The 9,508-nt window shown below is 41.3% G+C and overlaps 1 protein-coding gene across 8 annotated transcripts in view; it reads left to right on the top strand.

The window, feature by feature from the left end:
* Window positions 1–4: 4 nt before the first annotated feature.
* The window catches only part of hppy (MAP4K3-like protein hppy), a 57,109-nt gene continuing 47,605 nt past the window's right edge, over window positions 5–9,508 (top strand). For 3 of the 8 annotated variants that reach the window (XM_018104350.3, XM_018104349.3, XM_089262007.1), the window contains exon 1: window positions 52–1,607. In XM_018104350.3, coding sequence (XP_017959839.1) covers window positions 1,482–1,607 — 126 coding nt within the window. In that variant the 5' untranslated portion in view covers window positions 52–1,481. Of the gene's footprint in view, window positions 1,608–9,508 lie in introns of all 8 variants that reach the window. The other 5 variants (XM_018104347.3, XM_089262006.1, XM_089262004.1 and 2 more) reach the window with 4 other exon arrangements.

Raw genomic sequence — 9,508 nt, 5'->3', positions numbered from 1 at the left:
AGCGCCATTTGAGCACGAGAAACCTGGTTAAAAAAATGTAGGTGCGCGCATTGTATTTGTATTTGTTCTTGCGCTGCAATCGTCGGTCGCTCGGTCGCGTATGTTATTTGTGTTCTGAACGAGTGTGTGCGTTTGTAGTGCGTAAAAATTATTCATTAAATTGGAATAAATATACAAAAAAAAAAAAAGTTAATCGAGTAAGCACGTGTGGATTTCAGTGCATTGATCGCATTGTGCCAATGCCAGCTTATTAGCTGGCATCAACAACAGCAGCAACAACAAATATCGCGTGCGTACCGTGTTAGTGGCCAACAGAACGTCAGACACGCCTCGCGACTGCGACTGCGACGCGACATGGAATCAAAATCATACGGCCGAAAAGCAGCAGTAGCAGCAGCAGCACAAAAAGCTGAAGAGAAGAAGAGAAGCAAGCCGCAGTAGACTTTGCTGTCGCCGTTGCCTTGTTTTTGTGTTGTCGCGTTGTCTGTGTGCGCGTTGTCTATATGTGTGCGTGTGTCGGTCTATGATTGCGTATATATGCATGTGAGTGCGTGTGTGTGCCTGCCAACGCCGCCGTGTCTGTCGCGAGTGTTAGTGCGATATATATTTCCAATTGGCATCTGTTTATATTTTTATATATGCATATATAAAATATATAAATGTTTAAATTAATAAGGCAGCACACACACAAAAGTGGCCAACAGATAACAAATGTTAAAAACAAATAAAATTGTTAAAAAATATTAAACGAACAATTTTTGGTCGTTTTCGCTGCTGTCGCAGTCGTCGCAGTTGCCGCCGCTGCTACTGCCACTTGTTTTTCCACTTTTGCGACCGCGACGCCGTTGTCGACGCCTCTGCCGCCGCCGCCGCCGCTCTCGCTTTCTCTCTCACAGTGCAACGCCAACGCTAACGCCGTCGCGTTTATCATTATTTTGACTATCATTGTTGTTGTTGTTGTTGTTGCTATTGTTTTGTTGCCGTGTGCGCTTTAATTTCGCTTCGATTCTGTTCTATTCCGTTTTATGATTATTTCTGCGTGCAAAGAGATGACCAATATATTGTTGTGCATGTGTGTGTGTGTGCGTGCGAGTGTGCGTATGTGTTAGTGTGTTAAAAGCTAATTTTCAATATTAATTGAAATTCCAGTTCTATAAATACGGCAATTGTTAACCGTTACGCAACTTTGCATATAAAGCACACAGATATCTTACTTCGAGAAGTTTTCCAAAGAGCCCCCACCCCTACGCACCACAATGAAAATGCAACAAATTCAGAAATTTTACGATATTTGAAATTGATCCAGCAACAACAACGACAACAGCAAAGGCAGCGCCACTAGTAAAAAGCACAACAAAATAAAACAGTGAAAGAGAGATAGAAACAGTGAGACAAAGAAGGAGATAGACAAAGACAAAGACAGGCAGACAGACAGATAGGCAGGCAGCGAGCGCTGCTGCCTAGTGAATCCCGCTCCCGTCATGGCCGCTGCTCACAGTCACCACAATGCCAATTTGCTCAGCTCGGACATATCCCGTCGCAATCCGCAGGACGAGTACGATCTCATACAGAAAATTGGCTCTGGCACCTATGGCGATGTTTATAAGGTAAGTCTTTTTTGTTCTTCTACTTTGCTCATTTTATGCTGCGGGCTGCCAATTTGCCAGTTGCGGCATACAACCACACCCACACACACACACGCACACACTAAGCGCCACTTTGTTTAAAAGAATGAATTCCTCTTTATTTCTATTTCTCTCTCTCTCTCACTCAACACGCACAAAGCCATTGCCAGAAGAACCAAATGAAAGCATGCTTGCAATTCCAAATACATATGTATATGAATAACATATTAGTATCTATGTGTGCGTGTGTGTGTCTGTGTGTTGAACTCCACTTCGACTTTTGTTTTGCTTCGCATTCCTTCTGTATTCGCTGCTGCTGCTCTGCTGCTGCTGTTCCGTCTGCATGAGTGCACGTGCAGCAACCGTTTTTGGTATTCTCCACTCTCCACTCCACGCCCGTCCCTCTCCCTCTTGCAGTCATGCTCATTTGTACATCTGTTCATCGCATATCTAACCCTTTGCTCTCTCCACTGTGTGAGGCAAAATATGTGCAATATTTTCTGGCTCTTATTTTAAATTGTTTTTTTTTTTTTTTTATGCTCTTCTTTTTTTTCTTATTTTGTTTATTTTGGTGTTCGTCGACATCGACATGCTGCATGGTAAATGCTTTGCTGTCAGTGCGAGGCTGTCCTTGCACTTTCAATAGGAAAGGTCGCAGGGGACAAGCACTCACACACACACACACATACACACACACATGCATGCTGAGAGTGAGTGAGGGTGTGGCCATAATGCATTTCTGGTATAAGCCGCGCGTAATCCTCGCCAAGCGCAGCATATTCAAAATTGAAATTAGAATTTTGTTGAATTGCTTCTCTCTCTCGCTCTCCCTGTCTGCCATTCTCCCTCCCACTCTTTCCCTTCGAACAGTTAAAGTTGAAGCCACGCGCGCGCATTGATTATGCGGATTAATTTCCATATTGAATATATGTATGGTATGTGTGTGTGTGTGTGCATTTATGTAAATACATACATGTGTATGTGTCAGAGTGTTTATTTATATACATACATACATATATATTTACTCATCTGCCTTGTTGTACTGTGCATTGAAATGCCTGTGCGTTTGTGTGTGTGTGGATTGCATTCGCCTCTGCTCCGTTTTGCATGCGTCATGCGCCAAAGCTAACGGCGCATGCTTCCAGTGCTTCCACTGCTCGTCGCCATTTTCCACTCTTGACACATTTATTTATTTCCACATGCGGAATTTGTTGTACTCATGCTGGAATTTATGATGCCACACACATAAACACTTACATTCTCACACATGTATCTGCGCTCCCCCTCTCTCTCTCTATCTCTGCTTCGCTCTGTCTGTGTTGCTTTAATTCGCTCTTCACACACTGTTTACAAGCAGATGTTCGCTTGGCGCTGAAAACGTATGTTTTCTGTTTTGAACTTTTATTGTTTATGCAAAGTTTGAATGCACAACACATAAACAACGATGATCTAATGCAAAACAATTGTTATTATTTTGAAAAGAATATTTAATAAAGCCCTCCAACGATTCTCGCACTCTATGCGAGTTTTGTATATTTCCTTATTCTTATCAATAATAAATTCAATTGAAATGGAAATGCTCATGTTTCATAATTTCTATGTGGCCATTAGGCCGAAATTAATGCTATGACAACCAGCAAAATGTTGGCCAACAAACAAACAATAAGCAGGCGCGTTAGGGCTGTTGGCCAAGCGGCAGCTTTTCATTATCGCAGCCAAGTGGGCAAAAGCGAATAAACAAAACAAAGTCTACTTTAAGGCGTGAATACTCGATAGCAAAACGGAAACCGAAGTTGCTGCAGGAAGGCAAGAATAAGAAAGAGAACAAGCTCAGGCAGAGGCAGAGGCCGAGGCAGAGGCAGCGGCAGCGGCAGCGGCAGCGGCAGAAGTGTAAGCAGAAGTGCCTACTACAGTTATGTAATGAAATATGGCACACACACAGAGACATTTACACACACACACACACATAGATGATTGCCTTAGTCAGGCACTTGACTTCGCACATTGTTGCCATTGTTTTTCTTGGTTTTCTTGCTGTTGTTGTTTTTCCGCTACACATTTTTACAATCAGCGTCGTCATTGTTGAGCTTCTTCTTCTTCTTATTGTTGTTGTTGTTGTTGTTGTATAAGGATTTGCTGAATTGTGCTATGCTTTTTATGTGGTAAGCAAATGGGGTATATTCTTAGCTAAGTTTATGCAATTTATAACATGCAATTTTAACATTGGCGTTGGCATTATATGAATAAATATATATCTTGAATTATATATATTTATAATATATGTATATATAATAAATCCTGATATATTTTCACCAAGTGCCTGGCATACAGGGTATATACTAGTATATCAATCCCCCAGCTAGTTAGTGCAACTAGTTTTGGTTTCGCACACGCAACACGCATGAAAACATGAAAAAAATTGGCGCAAAGCACTCAGCGCCACAGAGGGGCTGGGGGAGGGATGGTAACTGAGTGTTTGGCGGAGCCGGGATGAAGCGTAAATTACTAGAGAAAGGAACCAAGTGGCAGAGGGAATTGAAGGCGAAGAAGAGCGATGAGTGGAGAGCGGAGAGTGCGAAGTGACGTAGTCTGCGGGTAGAGAGGAAGCGAGACCCCAAGCAGGAATGGCAGATGCGAAGGCGAGTCACGTAACAAAATATATATGTATATGTGTGAGAGAGAAAGAGCGAGAGAGAAAGAGAGAGAGTGGGATAGTGGGCATACCCGCAGACGTATAAAAATGCATTTGTTTTGATGCAAACACATTTCCACTTTCGCTGTCTCCCTCTCTCTCTCTCTCTCTCTCTCTCTCTCCTTCGCTGAAATTCGGACTCATTTGCAACAAACAACTTGATCAACTTATATATAATAATAAGCAAAAGAAATTAGGGGGGAGGGGGGGCCTCAACTGAGTATCTGAATCACGATTACGAACAGCAAAATGAAAGCAAACAGCTGAGTAACTGCTGCACCCAACCCATGAACCCCTCCCCCCCCAATACAGGGACTGCCTTATGCAAATGGCCACATAACGTGTTTCCAGTTCAGCAATTGAACTAGGCAAGAAGTTAGATTTAAATATTTAATGAAAAATCCCTAGAATCCCTGCGTTAGCCCTGGCAAAAGAGCCACCCTACTCGGTTGGGGCTGTGTGTACATGAACAACAATAACAAACAGGCGTAACAATCAGCACAACAATGGGGGGGGACATGGGGCAAGCCCAACCCGAGTGACCCAATTCTGAGTCGCAATAATTTGCACGTTTTCTTTGTTAAAGGGTTGAACGGGGCTTCAGCTGCTGCTGTCGCTGCCTCTGCTCCAGCTCCAGCTCCTGCCCCGTTCGTTGAGCACTGAGCTGGGCAGCCGAGCCCTCGGCTCGAGAGCAATTAAAGCCACAGACTGCAACGGACTTCTCACGGCTTCAGACGGCTGCTGCTGTAGGTGTGCGTGCAATCGTTTACATTTTCATTTTGAAACTCTGTTTGGGTCCAACTAATTTACTCGCCAAATCAACTTAAATAAACGAAATTTAAATAAAATGCCCAGCGGGTACTCCCTGCCGACTCCTGCTACTTTGTCCCTTTTTTTGTTGTTGTTGTTGTTCTCGGTTCACAAATCTCAAATCCCAGTTGTGTAAATATTGGGCTGGCCTGTCTGGTGGCTGCTGGTAAAGCCTGTGTCTTGTGGGCTAGTCCCTTATCTGCTGCTAGTCTTTGTCTATCCCACTCTATCTCTCTCTCTCTCTCTCTATCTCTGTCTTTCTCTTTTCTCCTTGTCCCTCTTTATCTCTTAGTGCATATCAGAAATATTGTACAGCCTGTGTCAAGCCCTTCGCCGACATCAGCGACAGTCCCCAAAGTCAAATAAAAAAGGTAATCTAAGCTCTTTTTTATACCCTAATAAAAATTAGTAAAACGGGTATATAATAATTCTCTGCAAATTTTTGTGATGGACAGAAGGATATTAGCACTGATAGCAGCTTAACGAGTCCTGTCTATATACACATCTATTACAGATAATACTTCTAATCTAATAATCTAATAGTATTTGTACCTCTGATCATTAAGTTTTTATAGCCATGAATCTAGCTGAATTCCTTTTCTCTTCAGATTATTCTCAAATCAAAAACTTTATCACAGGGTATCTGCCAGTCGATCACTGTCCACACTGTCCTAGGCTCACATATGTTTTTGTCCACTTCTCCTGTTTAAGGTTGTTTAGGAAGCTTGCAACTTGAGAGAGGACTGGCCCGTGCAGGAGGCGGCAAGGCAGCTGGAGCCAAACACATCCTTTGTATGCCATTTGCCTGTCGGCAAACTGTCCGTTTCAAGTGGGCGTGGTCCGGCGTATTCTTTAGTTTTATTTTTATGTATTTCTTTTTATTTTGATCAGTTTAAGCGTATTTGATTTACTAAACCGGGAGATTCAGCTCGTATAGCCCCAATGCCTGACATGCCTTAGTCTCGTTGTTGTTGTTGTTGTTGCTGCTGGTGTTGTCCTGCAGCTCTTGGGTTTCTTTTAAATTTCGTCTTTGACCCATCGCATTCATCATTATTGTCTTCCCTTCGATGCTGTCCTTTGATTTATCCAGCTCCTGCCCATTGCCTCAGTTTCTGTTTCGATTTCCGCTTGGCAAGGCGAAGGTTATTCGAATTGGGCATAAAAATTGGACATGTGCCAGTGCCGCAGCCACGCCTCTCTTGACGCAGACTTGGGCCTGACTTGGCCCGGCGCAAAAGGAAGTGTTTACAGTTGTTCGGCTCCTCAAATGTTTTTTTTTTTTTTCGCTCTTAAGTTTGTTATTTGGCCAATTTCGTCATGTCATTTGCCGCGCACTGTCTGGAATTTCGCTTACATATGACGTTGCCAAAAACTTTGCCCTTTGCATAGGCAGCCAAAAGCCTTTGGGGTATACTCAAACCCCCCCTCCCCCCATTCAAACGTTCCCCACATCGTTGCGTCCGCTGTTATTACGCAGTTTGGCAAAAGTTTGCCGCGGATTACGCGATGTCTGCGTCTTGCGTCTCCTTGGCCAAAGAATTTGCCTTATTAAAACCGTCAAAAAACTTGAAAGGCTAAAAGGCGCATATTTTGTATATGAGTATGGCGAGGGCGTGGCAAAAAACAAGGAAAGCAACGCTGCGCATGCGCAAAAAGGTCGGATCGGACTTAAGGTTCAGCGAACTACGATATAATTGCCTTAATGTGAGAGGCTGAGAGGCGGAGTGGTTGAGGGGTAGGGGTAGTAGTGTAAGCGTCTCATTTGTGCCTTGCATTTCAATATGCCAGCTGCGGAAGTGGGCGGGCGGGCGAGTGGGCGACCGCTGCACAAAAGTCAAATTGACCGCGAGCTGCTGCCTCGAGGCGAGTTGATTAAAAACTTGTAAAATATGCAAGTAAAATGAGCTATATTTTATATAACGGCTGCTGCACAACTCTGCTCCCCCTCTCTCTCTGTTCCTGTCTCTCTCTTTCCGCTAGCAGGATATCAAAAAGTTTTGCGTTTTGTTTGTTGCCTGCCATAATTTCATTAGTCGTCGAGCTCAGCTCACAGCAAACTTTTTAGCGAGCTGCAAACAAATTCGCATTAAAATATGTAATTCCAATTGCCAAAGCGAGATGGGCAGGAGAATGCTAGGGATCGGGTTGAGCAGAGTTCGAGTTGAGTATTAGGTGTTGTTTTGCCGTGTGTAAGCGGCGAAACTTTGGCTAGTAAATTCATTTGCAGCAGCTGCGGCTAATTACATTACGAACTATGGTAAAAAAAATGTTGAGCAGGAGCTGGAGCAGGAGCTGGAGCAGCATCATCCACATTAATCTCAACAATTCAACAACTCAACTCAAGTTGTCAGCCCGAACATGATGATTGGGTTAAGCAGAGCAAAGCCCACAGGGCTGCGTCGCCATAAGCTCGAAATACTTGGGGAAAATAGTGATTAACCCCTTGAAGCGATTCCCGCATAAATTATAAGCAATGCGAGAGAGTTGTTGCTAGAGACAAAGCGTCAAAAGTACTAAGGCGACTTTAATTGAAGCAGACATGACGAAAATTATGAAAACCAGACGAAGTGCGAAGGGGGCGACGAGGGAGGGGGCGACGCAGGCGTCTCTAAAGTGACTAAATTAATGGAAAAGCTGTTGCTGGAGCCGAGTTCAAGGAATTTACAAACAAAATGAGCATGGAGATAGACAAATTGAGAGAGAGAGAGAGAGGGAGAGAGAGAGAGTGGGAGAGAGAGAGTGGGAGAGAGAGAGTGGGAGAGAGAGAGAGTGGGAAAGAGAGAGAGAGGGAGAGAGAGAAAGTGAGAGTAAGAGACAATTAGAGGAATTATGGTTTAAGTTCAATGTTTAATATGATTCTTTCTCAGTTGGATGGAAAACGAATATATTTAAAATTAAATTCATTTTTATTAATAATTTTTAAGATTAATTTGGTATTTATTTATAATTTATTTCAAATATTTTTTATTTGTAATTTTTAAAATTAATTTGGTATTTATTTATAATTTAATTCAAATATAAAAATATAAGCAATTTTTGTTTTTCTTTAAATTTTATAATTTTTTGCGTAATCAATTTGTGTTTAGCTGTTTAATATTTACTTGTTAATAATGTATTTATCATTTTTATAATTTATTTCATTTTTTATAATTAAATACTTAAGTTATTTATTTTAATTTAATTTTTAAGTTATATATTATATTTACTTTAATTTAATATTTAAGTTATTTCACATATTATTTTATAATTTAAAAATATATATGTATAAATTATTTGATAAATTATTCTTACAATATAATTCATTATATACCTATTTTAAATATATATATATATTTACTTTAAAATTATTCCTAATATTTATAATTTACTTTTTATTTAGTTACTTATTTTTAAAACCAATAAAAAATTATTTTTTTAAAGTTTATTGTCTTAGAGTCTTTAGCGCATTTAGATGTCATTTTTAAATATCTATCCTCAACTATTGCATAAAAATATGTATATGTATAAATGTTTTCTATAGAAAGTGAGAGAAATGAATACTGAATGAAGAACAACAGTAAAAGTGAGCAAAGAAAACTGAAGGAATACTAGCGAAACTAAGAAGCTGTGCAAAATGTGATAAAATGAAGTAGGAACGGCAGCAACAACAACAAAAACAACAACAACATTAAGCAACATCTGAGCTGAATAAAAAGAGCAAAAAGCAAACGCCTCGAGACGAAAGTCAAATAAAAAAGTCTTTTGCGCGCGGCCCCTGCTAATAATTAATGTGTCTTTGTCTCTTTCACTCACGCATATACAAATATGTGCATGTAAATAGTAATGCGAGTGCCAGTGTGTGTGTGTGTGTGTGTGAGTGTGTGAGATAGAGTGTGTATAACTTGTGTTCCGCCTTTGTCCAAGTTCAATGTTTGCAGGGAAATGCGCTTCATTAGAGTTGAGTAGTTGACTTGACTTGATGAACAGCCGACTCTCTCTCTCTCTCTTTCTCTTTCCGTCTCTCTGTCTCTGTCTCAACTCTATCGTTTTTGTCAGTTTTCTTTGGGTGTTTGACCTTGAGCCGCCAAGACAAATGTGTGAACAGCACAGAGCACGGAATGAATGATGAGCAAGCTCAACTGATGACGATGATAATGATCATCATGATGAACTAGAGTAAAGCCCTGCACCTTGATTTATGTTGCTCCACACAAAAAGTTAATCAAGTTTGCACGCGTAAGTTTTCTCTCGCTCTCTCTCTCCCTCTCTCTCTCTCTCTCTTTCTGCAGTTAAGTTTGGAGCTTTTCCCGTTGCCGTTGCATTTGCTAACTGTGTCAATATTTTACATGCAACGCCCACAAGCCGCCACTCTCTCCCTCTCTCTTCATCCGTTGGCATTTGC

The sequence above is a fragment of the Drosophila navojoa genome, chromosome 5, assembly GCF_054131105.1.
Source record: "Drosophila navojoa isolate 15081-1374.11 chromosome 5, UAZ_NAV_1.0, whole genome shotgun sequence".
Lineage (NCBI taxonomy): Eukaryota > Metazoa > Arthropoda > Insecta > Diptera > Drosophilidae > Drosophila > Drosophila navojoa.
The sequence above is the reverse complement of the archived record's forward strand: the minus strand, read 5'-3'. Positions and strand labels throughout refer to the sequence as shown.